Source organism: Canis aureus, chromosome 12 (genome assembly GCF_053574225.1).
Source record: "Canis aureus isolate CA01 chromosome 12, VMU_Caureus_v.1.0, whole genome shotgun sequence".
In the NCBI taxonomy this organism is placed as follows: Eukaryota; Metazoa; Chordata; class Mammalia; order Carnivora; family Canidae; genus Canis; species Canis aureus.
In genome coordinates, this window is record NC_135622.1 from 8115038 (window position 1) to 8136081 (window position 21044).

The window sequence follows — 21044 nt, forward strand, 5'->3', positions numbered from 1 at the left end:
ATGTCTGTTGACACCTCCTGTCCCATGTCCCCCAATGTGCAGGGCAGCATTTCAGGACTAGGAAGGATATTAGAGCTCCTCGGGTATAATGCTTGGTGCATCATTAGAAAACATGGACCTGGAGCAGGTATCAGGGCTTGGGCAAGAGGTTCAAACTACTGCAGCCTCTGGATAGAGGTGTTTATTTCAAATTAGGGAAAAGGGGCTAGATGATCGAGAGAAGAAAATGCAAACAAGAACCTTGAAGTTTGACTTGTTTAGGGGCTAAGAGGAGGAGACAAAGTGGAAAGTGATCACAAGGAGGACTGGGGCAGGTAATAACATCAATGCTAGGGAAGGAGAGTATTGCCAAGGAAAGTGTCTCAACAGGATTTCTGCAGTCATTTACCGAATTCCTATTGTATATGCCAAGCACTTTACAGCGTTGATGGTGTTAACCTTAAAAATAAAAGTCCATTATATTACCAGCAAAATGGGTTTATTTGGGAAAAGGAGAGAACTGTAATTTGAGACATGAAAGCTATGGCAAAACCATAGGCAAGTCCAAGAAACAAAGGAGAGGAACATTATTTTTTGGAGAAGAAGGAAGTAGAGAGAGATTATTTTGAAAGCAAGTCAGCTGCAGAAAATACTATCTGCTGAGATGGCCCACACATGGGCAGCCTGCAGTTAACTGGGAAACTGATGTGTGTGGTGATGATGAAGCGGTTTAGCAGGGCTCACTGGCACCCATCCCTCCTTTTCCTATGAGCCTGTGAGACTTGTTGGCCAAAACATGGCACTGCAGAAGGGAATGTAATCTAGTTTGATCATTAGTTTGGGGAATTTAAAAAATGATAATGTGAGGAAAAAGCATCTCACCTTAGAGTTTCATAGTTTGCTAGAAAAAAATGTCTTTTAAAATTCTTTTAAAATGGTATAACCAATAATTCTTTAGGTTGATGCTTCCTGGGCTTTCTTTTCTCTCTAAACGCCCCCCCCCCCCACCTCTCTCATGACTTTTCTTTCAAATGCTTTACCAAGGACTTGGAAATATTAACTGTTTACCATAACACTCCATTAAGTCAAAGCTAATTCAAATGACCGCTTTTTTCTAGCCAACAAGATATCTGTTTTCTCTAAGAAAAGTAGTTAAATCAGAGACTATTTCTAAGCATCCCATGAAGATAAGTTTGAAGAACATTTCCTGTGTTGTTTTTTAGAGGAAAAATAATTAAAATAAAAATAGAAAAAAAGAAGAGAACAAGAAAAAATAGGAAGGAAGAAGGTAGCATCCTTGAAGTGCTGTATCAATAACTCCAGAGCACTAAACCCATAAATATGACAGAGCTGGCTAGGGGGGTTCAGTGCAGGGGAGATTGAACTTCAAAGCAATCACATAACCTGGGTGGTAGTCACAATTCTGCCAACAAGTCACTACCTTTGTGGATTGAAACAAGCCATTTACTTCCCCCAGTCCTCATTTTCCTTATGGGTAAAACAGGAGATCCTTTAAAGACATCTTCAACAACAACAACAAAAAAATCATGAGATTGTCTCATTATCTGTGGATAGTGTCTCTATAGTGTCTCTTCAGCAAAATTTAGCTTGTGGTTGGCCTGCTCCCACCACCTGGCCTGCTTCTGCATCACCTCCCACACAGAGAATGCAGAGCTGTTACAGCAGGAGCAAAAAGATGTAATAAAAAAGAGGGTGAATCTGAGAAACTGTATTTGTAGTAATAGGTCCTGTTGGGTGAGTATGGGTGGTACATTTTTTTTACTTGCCATTAGGGGTGGTGAATCAGGGCTCCTTATATTGCAGAGTTCTAGGATACTCCCCGAACGCCCCTTTCACCTGGGTATTTCCAGGTTTTCAATTGCAGGCAGGATGACTTTGTGAACACTTTGAAGATTTGTTTGGAATGAGTTGGCGACTTTGGCCTGATTTTAGTTCTTTTTCCTTGGAGAAAAGGAGGATTAGCTAACAAAGCATTTTGTGTCCTTGGTAGGTAATGGCTTGATTAATGTGCTTTGACTCACTGCCCAAGTAAGCAGCTGATGGGAGCCATAAACCCACCGTTAAACTTGTATAAATTAGCTACATCCCAGAGAGGCTGTGTGTTAGAGGCTTGAAGAGCTACTTAAGGCCCTCTTAGTGCACCTGCCGTGTAACACAAGTGATTAGGAAGTGAAAAGCAGGTGAGCTAATATGATAGGGGGCCGCAAGTCATCAGTGTGTTTCAGCCAAGCACCAACAGGCTGCGTGGGGATGAACAGAAAGGGGGTTGGAACAAAAGTTGCAATGTCCATGTTTTAAGCTAGTGTCTGCCCCTAACTAGTACATTCATAGGTAATTCATGTCACCTTTCTGAGTTTCTGTTACCTGATGCATCTGTAAAATAGGGTACTGGACCAGACCAGCAAACCAATCAGGCAGGTTGCCCTCTTGCTGCATCCCTCATTCTGCTCTAGCCCTTATTTGAAATTAACCAATGTTTTTTATCTCCACCTACCACCTGATTTTGGATCTACTGTCAGTATCTTCTCTTCCCCACCAACCCACCAAAAGATTTCATGCTGCAATGCGCTCTTCTTATCCCTCTTCCCCAAAACCACTGAGGATTTCTGAAATACTCTGATAGGAACGTATCGTGCGTCCTCTGTAGGAGTGGTTTACGGCAGGGTTTTTGTTTTGTTTGTGGGCCACGAATCCTTTCAGAGTCCAAGGGATAGCTATGTGTCTCCTCATCAGAAAAAAGTTTCTGCAGACACATTTACATAAGATTTCAGAGAGTTCATGGACTCTGAAGGTCCTCAGGCTAAGAACCCACGCAAAAGAAAAATACCATTATTCTATTTCTAAGCTTGTGTAGGACTGCTGATCTTTCCAGGAAATGCTAGAAGCTGGAGGTAAAGGGGACAGAAGGAACCCAAAGGGCTTGAGCCTCATGAACGGCTTGGGAACCATGGTATGCAAACAGTGAATGAGCCTGGGACCCTACAGTCTTCTGGAGACAAGTGTGCCAGTTCCTGAATGAAAGCCGTGACCTGTGACAAGTTCTGTACACCCTTTGCTAAAATCGATATCTGTGAGGTTTTTTCCAACCTAAAGTGGGAACACAATACCTTCTCCCTGTGCCCTTTGCAATGTGGTGTGAATAAATTTGGATGGCATTTCTCTCTGAGAAGGACACTGTCTAAATTTAAAAGTTCTCAGGGCTGGTAAAGTAGTTCTGTCTCTGCCAGAGTTCATCTCTTAGAGATCACATTTTCATAAATCACTAGTGTATTAGCTTCCTTTTCACTGACACACACCCTGACATTTATCATGCCCTTACAAGATCATTCTGGGGATGACCAATTATTGATGTACTCAATCTGTTGGATACTCACATCATTTTGTCAGTTTGACTTTCCTGGGGATAAAGCATTCTTCTCACAGACTCATCAGGACCATGACGTCTCACCAGGTTTACTTCCTCTTAGTCTGGGGTGTAAAGTTGCTGAACTAATGGTGGAAATAAATAAGCACGGCTGTGTGGCAAGATCCTTTTTTGAGTTCTCCAGAAATACAAAAGTAGATGAAAGTGGAAACCGTTTTCTGTTTCTATTTTGCATATCACAGCTATTCTTCTATCTCATAGAAAGAAAAAAAAAAGTCTCAAAAGCATCAAAGTTCAGGTCCTTCAGTCTCTTTACCCCACTGCCTCTGCGCCCAATTCTCATGGGCTCTACTTGCTATTGAGCATTTTAATGAGTCCTGATTTGGCATACTTTGTAAAAGCAAGCTAATTCTTTTGTGGAAGTCACTGACCTTTTATTACAGTCTGTTCAGGATTTAAATGAATATAATCAACCTTCAGTTTCAGAAACAAAAATGTATGTTTTCTATTTTAAGACCTTTTATTAGTAACTTTTTTAGCAAATAGGAAAGTAGGTAGAGTTGTATAGTAAAACCACATTCTCCACTCAGCTTCAACAGTGATCAGCAAATGGCCATCTTTTTTTCATCTACCTCCCTGCTTACTCCCCTTTGTCCTGGAATTCCAGACATTTCATTTCAAATGAAGGAAATTCCAGATGTATCATTTCACCTGGAAATACTTCATTATGTATATATCTTAAAGACATAAGAACTCGTTGGAAATCTATTCCCCACACCAATGCCTTAAAAAAATGAACAAGTTTCTTACTGTCAGGTACCTAATCAGCATTCACGATTTTCGAGTTGTCATATAATTTGTTTTTGTACTTTAGTTGAATTGGGTTTCAAATAAGGTCTGAAATTGATGTTGCTGGATCCATCTCAAGTTTTTTTGACATAGTTTGACAAAGTTTCCTTCCTTTCGATTTATCATTCTTGCTATTTTTATCATTGTTATTGATGTGTCTCCTGTAGTCCTCCTGTAGTTCCTATGATCTGGGTTTTGCTGATAATGTTATTTTTAAGGAAATAAGAGTAACACAAGCATGTCATTTTTAGAAAGGTGGTTTTCAGTGTATATAAATGTTTCACTTTGTGCTGAAAACAGTCTAGCTCTAGAGTTTACAATTTAATTAGGCAGGGAAACGGAAGCATCAGGAGACGTCTCTACATTTTTATCCCTGCTTTCTCTTTGTTGGAAGACACCTTGGCAGATTATATGCAGAGGTGTCACTTAGCTGCTGCTGAAATGAACTGGGCTGGAACACCAGCCATTCTTCAGCAACAATGCCAAACGGTTATTTTGGGCAGAGAATTGGAAGAGAAGTTTTGCCTGTTGAATCTGTAGTGGGAAATTGGGGTGACTGAATGTATGAATCAAACCCTTTGGTCCCAACACTCCTCGCTCCCTGTTTGCTGCGGTGAGCATTCTCTTGAGGACCGTTCATTCCAGTGGAAATATGATCACAGAATCATTTGGGGGAAAACACTTCCTGAGGACACCTGGCCTCATCTGGCAACCTTACCAAGGATTTCCAGCATCAACTCTCCAGAATGAAGCTGTTTGTTAACAATTTCCATATCCCACATATACCTGCTGTGCATTCTGAGTTTGCTTTCTCTCTTGTCCTCAAGAGATTGTTAAATTGCATCTCTCTCTGCAATGGGAGTGTCTGCCTCCACACATATATGTGTCTTTGAAGCTCTTCGGCTAAGATTAATTTTGAGTCTTCCCTGCTGTCCTTTTCAGTACATACGTACCGCATGCAACTACCCATATATAAGAAGATGTTTTTAATGAGTAAATTTTGACTTACGATGGGATTATTGTAGACTTTTTTGTTGTGTGTAATGCTTAATTTTATGCATCAGTTTGGCTGGTCCAAGAGGTACACAAATACTTGATCTAACTTTCTGGGTGTTTCTGTGGCAGAGTTTTGGGATGAGATTAATATTGAAATTGGTAGACTTTGCGTAAAGCAGATTGCTCTCCATGATATGGGTGGGCCACATCCAATCAGTTGAAGGCCTAAATAGAACAAGACTGATTTCCCTAAGTTAGGAGGAATTCTCCAGCTGACAGCCCTTTGGATTGGAACTGTAGTATCCACTTTTCTGCATCTCCAACCTGCTGGCCCACCCTGTAGATTTTAGACTTGTCAGTCTCCATAATCACATGGGCCAATCTTCCTATATGCACATCGCGTTGGTTTTGTTTCTCTGGAGAATGCTGACAAATGGTATGGGAGGAAAGAAAGGCAAGTAAGTATATGCCCTGGATTTATCTGGCTGGCTGTTTTTAAAGTGGTGTGTGTGTGTTTTTTTTTTAAGATTTTATTTATTTATTCATAGAGATGTAGAGAGAGAGAGAGAGAGGCAGAGACACAGGCAGAGGGAGAAGCAGGCTCCATGCAGAGAGCCTGACGTGGGACTCGATTCCGGGACTGCAGGATCATGCCCTGGCTGCAGGCGGCACTAAACTGCTGCGCCACCGGGGCTGCCCCCAGTGGTGTGTTCTTTTAAAGAGATGGAAGGATCATTGGAGAGGCCATCAGTAAACTGAGATTCTGGCCATAACCCTTCTAGCAAGCTGTCTTTTGGTTTCTGACCTGCTCATTTTCCCTTTCTAAGCCTCACTTCCCTGTCTGTAGAAGCAATTTGAGCTAAGGGATTTCCAACTTGATGAGTCCATGAAATAACAAATGTTGAACATGTGAGCCAGCTACCAAAGAGGACTGCCCAAGTGCTAGATAAGAAAAAAAGTCGAGGATGTATAATAGGTAGTGGTGGTAGTACAATGCCAAGCACAGTGAAGAAAAAAAATCATGAATGGAGGGGATGATACTCTGTGCATCAGGTGACATTCTAATCAGTTCAGTGTAGAACATGGATGAGTACATGCCTGTGTGAGAACTTGTAGCTTTTGTGCTTTTCCTCTAAGTTCAGGTGATCTTGCTTTGAGGACACTTAGAATCTATCTCTGAATTGCAGGAATTCTTATTTTTTTGCAGCAGGAGTAGGGTGGTGGTGAAGGCTTGACAGCTGTGACAAGCTGAGGCCCTCTGGCCAAACTGAGGGGCCCCAGCCTAACCAACAGACAGGAAATGCCTGACCCCAAGGACATTTGTGCTATTCTTGACCAAAGAGATTGGAAGGCGTCTCAGGCTAGCTCTGGCCAAGAGGATTGTAAATGGATTTTTCTGTTGCCTTGGTTGAGCCTTTCTATTCCTTCAACTTGGGCTTTCCCCTCCAGGTAAAAAAGCAGTAACCACAAGGAAGAAACCATATTATTTTAGCTTCTCCTATCTGGTGAGTACTCAGTACTTAGCTGCAGCAATCTTTTGGCTTTTTGTGGGAAATTAATGTTCACCTCCTGTGGCAGCCTGCCACTTGGGAAGTTGGCATTTTGGGTCAGACAGTCTGGGTGTGTGACCGGGGAAGTCAGCTGCCCCCTTTGGATGCAGACACATTCTCCTTGATCACTGGAGGCATCCAAATATGGTAAGAGACAAATATGGTGAGGTGGATTTCTTTGCCCTTGGGGTTCTTTATGACCACAGGCTCACCCATGAGGAGGCAGGACCCTGATGGCCATATCCCCAGAGAGGCTAGCACTAGCTGACTGTTTACACAGTTGGTGCTGAGGACTGACAAATGATTAACCCCCTGGAATCCCTGATTAGCCCCCAGTTATGGTCATGAGTTCAGCCTTTTGAACTGCAGCCTTAAATTGTTTTTCCAGCATTCTCCCCAGTCGGGTGTCTCTGCCCGGCCTGTGCTATGGAAACCCTCCCCAGGGAGCGAGTGGTGTGCAGGGGGCGTGGGAAGTGAAGGCTGGAGGCCTCAACCAGCTTCAGGGGAGGCGGGGAGGCTGGCCTGCCCATGCTGAGGTAAGGAAGGCACCCTTGAGAGGACAGGGAGACAGGAAAGGCACTGCAGCCTGGAGGAGGTGGAGTGGGAGCCACTCCTGGCCCTCTGCCTGGCCACTTCCTTCCCCTGACATGACAGCTTCGCCGGCCTGGCTCTCGGCCACCTGGCAGTGGCCATGGCACATGACTCCCCCACCAGCTCAGCGTGCTGGCCAGGAGCTGGGGGGCGGGGATGGGGTCTGCATGGGGCCAGGGCCCTCTGCCTGCCCAAGGCCCTGGGTGGGCCTCGCTCTGCTTCCTGGGCTCCCCAGGCTCAGCGTGTCCTGGCCAGCACCCCCTTCCCGGGCAGCAATGCCAAGGCAAGGGGTTAGGACATGCTGGCCAGACTCCTTACTATACCTCGGAGTGGAGCTATGTTACCGGGAGCTCAAATGAGCTGCATCACCCAGTGGGAGACCATCTCACAGCAGGGGCCTGGGAGCACCTCTTGCTACTCCACCCACCCTGGCCAGAGGTAGCATGACAGTGTGGGGTCCTGTGCCAGATGCCCTGGAGAAAGATGGCCAGTGCTTTATCTTTCAGGAAGGTGAGGGAGAGGTGAGGCACGCTTATCTGCCCCAGCCTGCTCCGAGGAAGTGCTGTTGACTCCATAAAGTGGTGGGGCTCTGGCTTTTGGAAAGGGCTAGGTTTTGCAAAGAGCCCTAGAGGGGGCCACTGGGAAAATGTGCCAATAAATTCTAACTCGGGCTTCACTTTCTCTTCCCTCATTTCCTCTCTCTCTCACCCCCATATCTCCTTCCAACATACTTTATCCCATTTACTTCCACTCTGTGGCATTATCTTTAAATTGATCTGATTAATCTTTCAACTGGGGTCAAATTTATCTAGAAGGCACTTGAGCATTTTCCTAGTGACTTCATAGGGTAATGAACATTACTCTTTTTGAATTAGGTGGGCATGGGGTAGGAGGAAAGGACATGAAAAATATTGCAGATTCTAGAATGGTCTTGGCAAAGTTGACGGATCCCACCCTGAAATCACTTGCACCCAAGAGAAAGCTGTGGTGGTGATGGCGGGCATTTGGGATGTCAGCAACTTGCTTTGCAAGTTGAGTAAACAAGCTGCAGCTGAAAATGTCTAATGACACTGACAGTGATGCCTCCTTGGATTAACTCTCTCCTGCATGTCATATGACAAGCTAGAAGAGGACTCAGGTACATTCAGACCTAACCTCCTCATTGAACAGAACCCCAAAGGAGGCAAGTACTCAAAAGTTACACAGCATAGGGCTCTGCTGGCCAAAAACATGGGCTCTTCCCCATCTCTGCTAGTTCAGTGATTAGAACTAGACCCAGAATTAATCTGGTCCACCTGACTGCTCCCACCATTACCTGTTTGGTTTACTTCCTGCCTTATACTTCTCTTTCTTCTGTGGCGATGCGCAGGGGGCTGTCCCTTACAGTACAGCCAGGGTTTCTTGTACATACACCTCATTCAGCTTGCTTATGCTTTTTGAATACAGGATGTATTATCAACATCTCTGAACCAATATGGAACTGCATCTTCTTCCCTTACCCTAGGTCCCCTCCCTGGTTCTTGTGTCCACAGGGCAGGGCTGTTGGTTGTAGAACCTTTAGTAGCCAGGCCACAGGAAGCTCTGCTCGTTCTTGCCACAAGCCATTCTTGGTGAATACAGAGTGAGGGTATGTGTGCATGTACATAGTTTTTTAAGTCAAGAAGTTGGCTTAAGTTTCATAATATTATAACTACTGCTTATTGTGTCTCTACTGTATGCCTGCTACTTTTACAAATCTTATAGGATATAAGGAACAAATCTTATAGGCAGTAGCATACTTGTTTCTATTGATGCAGAATCTGAAGATGAGCCAGGTTTAGTACCTTGCACACAGTAAAGTAGCTGACAGAGCAGAGGATTTGAACCTAGGTCAGTGTAGCCGCAAATCTATCACAGTGCCCTGCCACCCAGTCATTATCCAGCCCTGGCCTTACCCCAAAAAACATGTTGCTAGTTTTTATTCTGAGAATGAATGGGCAAGAAGTTGGAACAAAATGTGCTTACAGATCTACTGACTGACACTTCAGTTATACCACACTGTTTAGATAACGTTTTTGAAAATTAAGTCTTCCATAGATTGAGATAAGTACAACATCTGCCCTTGTCTTTTTGTTGTTTCTAAAATAATTGTAGTTTTTTCTTCAATGTATCCTATCACATTAAAAACAAAGCTGGCTTTTTTTTTTTGCTGATAAAAATATATCTTTATTATAGAAAATATAGATGTTCACCAAAAGGAAAAGTGATTCCAAGCAGCATACTAGCTTTGGGCTAAATGGACAGTGGAGCTGTTGTGTAGGGGTTTGAATCCCCACTGTGTTACTAATGATTTGTAGGACTTTGAGCTAGTTACAACTTCTGTGCCTGTTTCTTCATCTCTGAAGTGGAAAATAATACCCTTCATCATTGAGTTGTTTAGATTAAATGATACAAAACCATTAGAAGTGACCAAGAGATATTTAACACTTCAATAATGTTCTGATTCTTCTCTTTGAACCGGTATATACGTGTGTAAATATATATGTGTGTGCGCATGTATATATCTACAAAGTATGCATATAGTAATAAATAAAATGAGATAAAAAAAACAGCTAGTTTTTATCTAACAATATATCATGACTGCCTTTCCTTACTTCTAAATAGCCTTCTCTGTTCCCTGATAGCTGCCTGGAACCTCATGCTGTGACGGCGTGAATGGAACGGAATCTATATTGTGGGGCATGTAGATTTCCAGGTTTGCTCTAACATGGTGCACTTTTAAATAAATCTGAGTAGATGCTGTGCCCACGAGTGGTGTCCCTCTGGGTGACAGGAGCTTCCCACTCTTTTTAGAGCATACCTAATCTTCCCTCCTCTCAGGTGAATGAGGATCTGCGCATGTTCCCTTTGGGAGCTCAGAACCTTCTGAGCTGTGAACTTTCATACTCCAGCCCCAACTGGGGAACTTGGCCTTGGCCTCTTTTCCTTTCTCCCCTTAAATCTATAAAAGCTATGTTTCTTGGTTTAATATCTCTGGTATGAATTATCTCTTGGCCCCTGAGAAATCACAAGTCAGAAAGTACTCTCATTCTATGTTGCTATGCCTCAGGTACTAAGAAAGTGCTGTGTCCTTTTTAAAAGGGATTAGAGGTGAAACCCTAAGCTTCTCTGCTTTCCAGGGTGGACCCCTAATGCCCACCCTTCTGTGTGGAGAGCTATAGTCATTTCTGTGCCATTCCAGGACCACACCTGGCCATTTTAGTTTTATGAATTTCTGGTGACACACTTATTTGATTATTTTATTGATGCAGAATTCTACATGCTGGCCTTAAATTAGGTCCCCCATAGGCTTCCACCTCTTCTCTGCTTTCAGCCATTAGCAAACCAATAGGTCACATGTTTGAAAATCCTACTCTTGCCTCTCCACACCTGGCCTTCTGGGGTGTGTTATAGATGCAGACTCAAGGGATGTACTTTCTATGGCTTCTGAGTACCAGAAGGCTGAGAGTTATGGGTAGAAGTGATTTAGGGTCAATAGTCTCTTGTGTGATACCCCTCTTAAAAAGTTTATAGCTTTAATGAGATTTTTCTCACCCCGAGTCTTTGAAACCTGTCATTTGAATCTATGTATATTCTAAGGAAACTGAGTTCCAGGACTCTGTTGACCAAACAGCCACAGACACAGGCATTTTCTTATAATGTTTAAGGGATAAGCTTCATTTTTCACTCTAATCTAGGGAATAGATTCTCATCTCTGAGAAAGGGTACAATATGCTATTTAGGGTAACGTATCTGCTGAAATTATGGTGGTGCTGGTATGTCTGAGATGTGCTGGAATGGCATCGGGACTTAAAAAGAGAAATAATGTGTATTCCATATGGGAAAGAGAAATGACACATGTATTCCATGTTTGTAAAACTCAGGATCAATTCCTCTTTACAGTGTTTTCCAAAGCCCATTTTAATGTTTCCTCTGACATCCTTCCTGGGAGAAGGGTTAATAAGTATCATTGTCCTCCTGGCACTGAGGAGGACACTGAGACAATGAGAGGCGAACTGACTTGCCTTGAGTCCTGGAGTAAGGCTGGCAGGAGTCTGCAGAGCCAGGGCTGCCCTGGGGAAAGTCCTCTCAACAGAGGCAGGGAAAGCTCCCAGACAAGGAGAGAACATCTTGCTCAGCTGTATTGGTGTAAGTCCTGTTTGGGGGCTGCTGAGGCAGAGAGTACTGGACATTTCAAAGTCTTAGTTCAAGATCCTTAACCAATAATCTGCTTTGCTGCCTTGAGCTAAGCTGTAAGAGTGATGGATGGCAGAAGTCGATTATTTTTGGCTCAACTGCTCAGTCTTGGCAAGGGGCCTTTACATGTAAATATGACCTCTACAAAAGGTTTAGGAATCTGAGGTCATTTTCTTCCTACAATTCACACGTTGGCCTCTTCTGCAGAGGGGTTACCAGTTATGTGGGGGTCACGTTCCTCTTCAGGGTTCCCTACAATTAAAGGATATAGTAAGGCCAAATATGTAGTAAGGCTAAAGTGATGACTTCTATCATAGAGGATCCCTGCATCCTCTTCCACCCCCAGCAGACCTGCTAAAGCTTGAGTTCTTTTCACTCATTGCTTGCAGGAAGGCAGCAGGTGCTCATTGGTTTAATCCCCACCTTACCGCTTACAAGTTAGTCTAAGGCTAATGGAGTCTTCTTTTTGAACTTTACGGTTTTCTCAGCTGAAAGATGGGAACAGCCACACTAAGGCTAAAAAGTCATGGTAATAGAAGAATCCACTTCAGAGATGGAAGCAGATTAAACTGTATCCAATCCAGGGAGAGTTGGCATGTGGTCTCAGAATGAGTTGCCACTGTTCCCACACCACCCAGACCAGCCTCTTTTGTGCTTGGTTCTGTGCATCTTAAAATGTGGGGTGTAGCAGCGATTTGTCATCTGAGGCTTGGAACTCTACACATTTTCTTGGACTGTGCCACTGATTTTCGTGGAAATCAAGGCCAGATATGGTGGGGGCATGAGGCCAAACTGACCTGACCTTTATCTGTGTTTTGTCTGGAACAGGGGTCCCGGTCATCTCCCTTGTCCAGTTCTTCCTGGATGGAACAAGAAAATAAACAGGGTGTGTATGAAGCCCAGGACTCAGAAGACAAAAGGATGGGCTCTGATTTTGAGAACTCTGAAGACAGGGAACGGAACCCAGAAGAAAGAGGAATGGGCTCTAATCCACAGGATGCAGACAAGAGAGAAGGCCACCCAGAGCAGGAGCTGGGCTCCAACCCACAGGATGAAGCTCTAGGAAGGGACCCAGAGGAGAGGGAACTGGTGTCTGACATCTGCCCAGGTGAGGAAAAGCTGGCATTTTCATGGAAGTTGCCCCACTCACAATTATTTCTAGCTCCTCTAGAGTTAGAACCAGCCTCAGCATTCTTTGTGGGAGAGCCTTCTAGTGGAGACCATTAAGCGGATTCTGTATCACCTTAAGCCTGAGAAACATCCTTTTCTTCAGTCCAGTCTGAAGTGGGCTCTTCTGGTAAGCATGGGTGAAGAGGGTAACTCACTAGCGCAGCACTTTACAGCATATAGAACACTGCTATACATTAACAGTCCCACAACAACACAAGAGGAGACACAGCTCGTATATCAGAACCTACCTCATCAGGTTGTTGGGGGAGTTCAGATGAGTTGCTGCAGGTGAAGACTTAGCATAGTACTGAGCAAACAAAGTCTCCAGATGTTTACAGTTACAGTCATCATCTCTGTTTGCAGATAAGTAAGCTCAGTGGTAAGTGACCTGCCCTGGTTCATGCGAATAATGCCCAAAGTGCTCAAATCTTCTGCTAAACCCCTTGCTATTCCTGACCTGGAAAGAGGAAGTGCTGGCCCTCCACCTACTTCCTTGGTTCCATCTCCCGGCATTCATCGCTTTATACTGCTCTGTGCATGACTTGGGGACAGAAAAGAGCTGAAATACCTTATGGCCAAGACTATGAGGTTCATTTCTTCCCCCCATGACATGTCCCAGACTTCCTGCTGCTCTCCCCTGCAGTGCACACAAGCGCCTGGTCTTTCACGTTTTCTTAACTTTCTGGAGTGCCCTCTGCTTGGAATCAAGCAGCCAGAGAGAGACAGGTGTGTGTTCTGGGATGGTCTCTGAGTTGTGATCACCAGCTCTAGGTCCTGTGCTCAGTCCCCCTGCCCGACTTGCAGAGTGAAGCCCCTAAGCTGGGATGTGTCTGGTTTGTTGTCCTACCCCAACAAATTATATTTTAAAAATCAGCCTGTTACCTGGTTAGGACAGGTGGTCTTGTCTTTGCGGCCAGGGCCTTGAAAGGCATTGGTAGCTGTTAGAGTGAGCTAATCTCTTCCAAGATCCCACAAAGCCCCGCCTGGCCCATTTTAAGCTGTCAGGCCTCCGGGTGGCTCTGTGGAGCAGAGCCTCGGTACCGTGGGTGGGGCTTGGACCTCGAGATAGTTGCTAGAAGAACTGGCCAGCCAAGGGGGCAGGTGAGTGGGCTTCGCCCAGGCTTCAGAGCACAGTGTCCTGTAGGCCTTCCCCAGGAGGCACCAGGTGGAAAAGAGGCTAGAATCGTGGGGGCCTTGGAGAGACAGAGGTTGAGAGTACCGGGGGGGGGGGAGTACTCTGTGCTCCACACTCTTAACTGAGACTGGCTGCCTCTGGGTTTCACCCCTTGAACACCAAGTAGAGTCACCCCCACTGCCGCCTTTGCTGTTGCAGATGGGCTGCTGAGTGAGGAAGAAGGGGCTGTCCTCCGCGAGGATTACCCGTCTGGCGTGGCTGAGATGGCGATGTTCCCGGGACTGGGACTGGGACTGGGACTGTCGGAGCCGGAAAGCCTTTCCCGGAGCCCCCGGGAAGAAGAGGAGAGCGCAGGCGAGAACCGGCCGGACGAAGAGGCGCAGCCGCCCGCTCCCACGCTTCCCTGGAGGCGGCACCTCTCGCTGGGGAGCCGGCACCGGAGCGACAAGGCCGCCCACCGCCGCTTCCGCCGCCTCCACCACCCCGTGGCCGTGGACCTCGGGGAGCTCGACAGCCTGATGGCCAGCATCATGGACGCGCCCACCATCTGCCCCGACTGCGGGGAGAGCTTCAGCCCGGGCGCTGCCTTCCTGCAGCACCAGCGCATGCACCGCCTGGCGGAGGCCGCGGCCGCCGCCAGCCTGGAGCCCTTCGGCTTGGCGGGCGAGTGCGGCGGGGTGGTGGGGCTGGTGGGCGTGGGCGTGGGCGTGGGCGTGGGCGGGGCGGGGGGCCTCGGGGCGGGGCCCGCGCTGGCCCGGCCCGCGCGCGAGAAGCCCTTCCGCTGCGGCGAGTGTGGCAAGGGCTTCAGCCGCAACACCTACCTGACCAACCACCTGCGCCTGCACACGGGCGAGCGGCCCAACCTGTGCGCCGACTGCGGCAAGAGCTTCAGCTGGCGCGCCGACCTGCTCAAGCACCGGCGCCTGCACACGGGCGAGAAGCCCTACCCGTGCCCCGAGTGTGGCGAGGCCTTCAGCCTCAGCTCGCACCTGCTGAGCCACCGGCGCGCGCACGCGGCGGCCAGCGGCGCGGGGGCGGCGGCGCTGCGGCCCTTCGCCTGCGGCGAGTGCGGCAAGGGCTTCGTGCGCCGCTCGCACCTGGCCAACCACCAGCGCATCCACACGGGCGAGAAGCCGCACGGCTGCGGCGAGTGCGGCAAGCGCTTCAGCTGGCGCTCGGACCTGGTGAAGCACCAGCGTGTGCACACGGGCGAGAAGCCCTACATGTGCTCCGAGTGCGGCGAGACCTTCAGCGTCAGCTCGCACCTCTTCACGCACAAGCGCACGCACTCGGGCGAGCGGCCCTACGTGTGCCGCGAGTGCGGCAAGGGCTTCGGGCGCAACTCGCACCTGGTGAACCACCTGCGCGTGCACACCGGCGAGAAGCCCTTTCACTGCGGCCAGTGCGAGAAGCGCTTCAGCGACTTCTCGACGCTCACGCAGCACCAGCGCACGCACACGGGCGAGAAGCCCTACACCTGCATCGAGTGCGGCAAGAGCTTCATCCAGAGCTCGCACCTGATCCGCCACCGCCGCATCCACACCGGCAACAAGCCGCACAAGTGCACGGGCTGTGGCAAGGGCTTCCGCTACAAAACGCACCTTGCGCAGCACCAGAAGCTGCACCTGTGCTAGGGCTGGGCCGCTGGGTGGCTGCCCTCGGGGAGCATGTGGGGGAGTAGACGTCCTGGGACTAGACTGTGTAGAAGGAAATGGGTGTGGGGCGGGAGGGACAATCTGAGTAGCCGGGGAGTCTCTTGGTGTTAGGGGGTCTTGAAGGGGAGGGTGGCGTAAGTGTTGCTCTTTAGGGATGTGATCATTTGCCTGCCTCCTCCCCAACGAGGACATGCATGCTTGGGACACGTGCTTGAGCGGGGACTTCTTCAAATAGGCACAGCAGGGCGTGAGGAGCCGGTGGGAGTGCAGGCATTTTGAGGACCTTGAAGAAGGGGAGTTGGGGGCATAGGGGAGTGAACAGGATGGCAGGCGATAGAGTAGTGGGGCTCTGAGGGCCTGTGGGAATCGGGGAAGGGGAGGACGTGGTTACAGGGCAGGTATGAATAATTCAGTCCTGGTCTCATCAACTGGTAAGCCACTGTTCGCCCTGCCCCCCCCCCCCACATCGGCTGCAGTCTCATGAAAAGTAGAGGAACCTTGTCCATCCTATTGGAGAGGATATTTTGTATATTCTTCCCTTCCTTTCTCTGAGCCACAGTTCGCTGCTATTTTGAGGCATCCAGGGGAAACTGGGCATGAAAGCTTACACACTGATCTCAAGGGCAAAATTGAAGTTTAGACACTCATTCATAACTAGTTTTAAGGTCACCTGGGAAATCTTGGTCCTGCCCCCTGGTTCTTTGCTACTTCCTTTAAAGTAGTCTAGCTTCATGCTGGATGAAGGGTGGTCTATGTGGATGTCAGGTGTTAGGGGTGTGCCAAGCCCAGTATTTCGGGTCTCCCTTGTGATCTTCTAAGTGCAGGGAAATGAAACAATCCTAGCTATGTGTGACTTTTCGCTTTCCCAGACCAGCATGATGCTTGTTTCCAGTGAATCTCAGATCAGCAACGGTTGCCCCAGTGACCTGCTACAAAAGTCAACTAGCTCAGAGTTTAGCCAGCCTTATGTGAGAAATCCAGGAGAGCAAATGTTCACATGTTGGGGTACAAGGCTTCTTTGTCTCATCTGCCTTCACTCTGTATCCAGTGCACCCCTCCCCCTTGGTAGTAACGGGGGAGATCGGGAGATCGTCAAACAGCCACTGTCATCCACGTTGTAATGGACTTTTGGTCTGAGTAGAAATAAATGTCTTTTACTTACATGGGGAGGCACAGTAGAAAGCTCAAGGCTTTGCACAAGGAAGGCACGAGCAGGGAGAGGTGTAAGTGCAAAATTGCCAAATAGCACAAGCAATGAATGTTTTCTGGTTGTTCTATAAATGCCAAAATAGCACTTTTATATTTGTAAAGTGCTTTATGATTTTTAATGATTGTTAGTTGTTTCTCACGTCTTTGTGAAGTTAGATCAGTATTATGACCCCTATCATAGGGAAGACTTGGGGACAGGAGTACAGTAGGCTGTTCTTGAAGAGAGGCAGATGACCGTGTGGATAGGTACGGTCTGACCTTTTGTGCTCTCCAGCTCAGCTGCTAGAAAGACTTACCTGTCATGATTTATATAATAAAGACACTGAAGATTCTAATGCTTCATGGAAAACTTAAGGCTAGTCTAGAAAGGCCAAAGATGTCCTTGTTGACAAAGCTGGTCTTTGTCATGTATTTAGGGTGTCTTAGGTTTGTTCTGTCTAGTAGGGGGCTGTAGTTAGACGACTCTTGTACAGGTTTCAGTCACCTATGCTGAAAATCCCTCCCCTAGGTTAGCCTTTAGAAGTTAGAGTTGTGGAAAGCAGTCTTGTTTCCTTCACTAGTGATTGTTAGTTGCTCTGTACTTTTCATGGAAGCATCTTCACAAACTGTTGGACACATTCGAAGGAAAAGAAGAAAAACTGCAAGATTGTTTTTATAGTTCTAGCAAACTTTTTCTGTGGATGCTGGTAATTTATACTTGATCAGTTGTATTTTAGCAAAGAACCTCTTTGGGGACTGTAGGAAAGCATGTTTTTGTCCTTATAAAAACACCTTCAAAAAAAATCCCGAGAATTCTGGGCTTGTATAATATAGCCTGTTGATCTTGCCCTCTTAATCAGTTTATTATTATTTGCAAATGCAAATAGATTTTCAAAAGATAGATAATTTTGCAAGATACTAATTATTTTCTTTTAGTTGAGTAATATGAACAAAGTAAACGTCCATTATTTATTCTCTTTCCTCTGAATACTAAGTATTTAGGACTCTTTTGAAAATAATATAACCAGTTTGTAGGTAATCTTATTCCTTTGTGTTTTTTTGTTTTTTTTTTTTTGTTACGCACATCTACCTCTTCCAGCCGTTTTAAGTTCTCTCCAGTCTGTGCCTATGAAATCTCATCCAACTTTTGATTGTTCATGGATTAATTATCCACTTTATGGGTTATGTGGCCTTTTGCTGTCATTGTACTCTGTTGTACAGTCTCATCTGCATCAGCTATGTTACATATGGGCAGCTTTCAAGAGATAGTTCAGCAGGGGAAGGGGATTGAAGCTTATATAGAATAATTTGGTGGCAGTGGAAATCTTTGGATTTCATTGACCTCTCTTCTTTCAAGTACGAGAGATAAGAGAGTCAGCCACCACCTCAGTATCCCTTTTATGAGCAAATCCCTTAGCAGAAGAAAACAGTCCAACCACCAACACCCCCACTCTCATGGTGCATTTAAAATGTGATTCCATTTTTCTTACAATTCTTCAGGGAACATAGCTGCATTAAGTGAATTTAAATGCAGTCAGGAGGTCATTTCTTATATCTAGTTTGAGAGTAATAGGGTTTTTTTTTTTTTCAGCAAACTCTATTAACCGTGGTTCACCCTTCAAAATGTTCATTTGAAGATTCCATCCATCAGCTCATTAATGATGGTGGAGGCAAGTGTATCATTTGTTTCCTGGGGAATTTGGTCAGGTGCAGGCTGCTCTTTCCTTAGCAAAACCTGGAGCAGTTTCGGTAGGTTAAATGGCTTGATTAAATCTTGAGCTCTGAGTTGGAAAGAGAAGATGAGAAGTTAACCCCTTGAGCCATGTGGTCTCTTCAGGATCAAGAGGCTGTACATGTGTGAAAAATACGGACTAAGAACCTGTGTTCATAGACAATCCGAACTGTGTTTCTGAAGTTTGTGCACATTTTCCTTCACTGTAATATTATTTTACAGCTGTTTGTTAAAATAGTGAATAATTTAATGGTTTTAAAAGTAACAGGTTTTGTGTGTGTACTTGTATATGTGAGAATTGCCTTATTTTCAGATTGTTTTATTTAATGATGGTTCCTTGGACAGCGTTCTAATGTTCAGCAACCATGGAATATTTGTCATTAAATCCATATCAGTCTTTTTCCATGTTATTCTTTCTTCTTTGTCATCCATTTAATATCACTGGGATCAGTATATGGAAGCTATTGTCTCGTAGAACAGGGGTCAGCAAACTACCTAATCTAACCTGTCTCTTTTTGCAAGTAAAATGTTTGGATTACAGTCATATCCATACAACCTTACTTACATATTGTCTGTGGCTGCTTTTGCTCTGCAACAGCAAGGCTGAGTCTTTGTGATAGAGGTTATATGGCCCACAGTCCTAAGATATTTACTCTCTGGATCTCTGCAAACAACATTTGCTGACTCCTGTGTTAAAAATGTTCAGGTGGATTCTAGATCATCCTGGAACTGGCTAGTATCTAAATAACTTTGCCCATTTTAACCAGTACTTCTGCAGGAATGTAGCTTTAGGATGTTGGGAATGTGTTAATGCTATGCCACTCGTATTGATTTCTTCATTCCTTATATGAACCTTATATGAGTCTGTGGGGCATTTTGATAGCAGGCAGGGGAAAGTTGATATGGGGAAGGGAGGCATTAAATCTATTTTAAAAAGATATATTCCTGAATCACATAACAAAGCATTTTATTTCCCTCAGCTCTCAGAAATGTAACTTAACAGCTACTGATAACATTGAATGGAACTTATCAGCTAGACTGGCCTTTTACTTAAAATACTTTTTAGCTGGTCTCTGCCCCACCTCGTAGAAACAAGATAGCAGTTTGTAAGGAAGGGATTCAGATTCACAAGAAATAGAAAACACAAAGCATGAAAAGCACTTTGTTTTCTTGTAATGATCACAACTACCTCCCTTCGTGAATATCCACCAGCCCTTTCCTGCCTGGCAGGGCCAGGTCGTGGAAGTAGGCACCCAGTTGTGGGATTACAACATTCTTCCCTAAGCCTGACTATTCTGGTTTAAAGCAACCACCAGTCTAGTTCCTGGTCCCTAGGAAAACTGTTAAACCAAGTATTTGAAGCATTTGTTCAGTGCTCTGTGGGGACATAGTAGTGAACCTGGACTTCTGGGCTCTGCTGGGAAGGGATGCTGAGCTGAACTTGCTGTTAGAGCAGGGCTCTGCCCGAGTTGAGGTGACGAAGATGTATCTGGTCAACTTGGAATTCTTTGGGCTGAATTAGTTTAAGATCAAGATTTTGTAATTTAATCTTACCTACAGAGTAGAATTACCTGGAGAGCTTTAAAAACAACCCCTCCCCTCCAAAAAAACCCAAAAAACAACAAAACAAAACAAAACAACTCCCTCAGGGCACCAGGGCAGTTAAGTGTCCAACTCTTGATTTCAGCTTAGGTCACTATATCAGGGTGGTGAGATAGAGCCCCACATTGGCTCTGCGCTGGGAGTAGAACCTACATAGGATTTTCTCTCTCCCTTTCCCTCTATCCCTTCCTGTCCCTAAAACAACAGCAACAGCAAACCTGACAACAACCAGAAAATTGTTCCAGACATTGGCTGGCTGATCTGGGGTGAAGTCCAAGTACCTATAATTTTACATAGACCTCCTAGGCAACTTTAATGTGTAACTAGGATTGAAAAGTCTATAGAATCCATCAGGCTTGCTTTCTTGGGGATTGCAGTAAGTAAAGCTGATGAGCCTCACATCCTCTCCTCTATCAGGGAGTACGGAGGCAAAGGGCATTGTCATATGCAGCAGGCTTTGCTGCCTGTCCACTCCTGCTAGGCCTGCCTTTCACGTACATCTTCCCCACATAGATAATCAGGGCCAGGAGAAGTGCCTGTATTCGCCCTTCATCAGATAATGCCCGATGGGCGTCACTGGCTGCTGCTGGCCTCTCTTTATCTTTGCGGGTCATAGACTGCCTGCCTTCCCTTCTTTCTGATCTTCATTCTGTCTCAGTTCACTTAACAAAGCAAAATTCCATGCATTACTCCTTTTCTGAGCTGCCCTTGGCAATAGAGTTGTTTCCTGAATTTTGCTCCTGGAGGAAAAAAGGAGGAGCTCACCCATTGGGTCTCCAGCTTGAACAGACTAGCGTTGGGCTCTTCTCTCTCCTTGTCAGAGCCTCAAGTGTCTGCAGATTTCAGTTCCTTGCTGCCCGCCTGTGTTTTCAAGGCCTCCTCTGCTCACCCAAAGCCCGTTCCAGTGGTTTTCAATTTCCCACTGGGACCCAGATGACTGTTCCCAGACTTGTCTGCATCCACCAGGTGACCGGCCTCATCACAGCAACCATAGATG

At 46.0% G+C, this 21044-nt stretch overlaps 1 protein-coding gene across 2 annotated transcripts in view; it reads left to right on the forward strand.

The window, feature by feature from the left end:
• The window catches only part of ZNF697 (zinc finger protein 697), a 30539-nt gene extending 11684 nt beyond the window's left edge, over positions 1-18855 (forward strand). For both annotated transcript variants that reach the window (XM_077842644.1, XM_077842645.1), the window contains exons 2-3: positions 12394-12673; positions 14069-18855. In XM_077842644.1, the coding sequence (XP_077698770.1) occupies positions 12430-12673; positions 14069-15504 (1680 nt within the window). In that variant the 5' untranslated portion in view covers positions 12394-12429 and the 3' untranslated portion in view covers positions 15505-18855. The remainder of the gene's footprint in view (positions 1-12393; positions 12674-14068) is intronic.
• The last annotated feature ends 2189 nt before the right edge of the window (positions 18856-21044 follow it).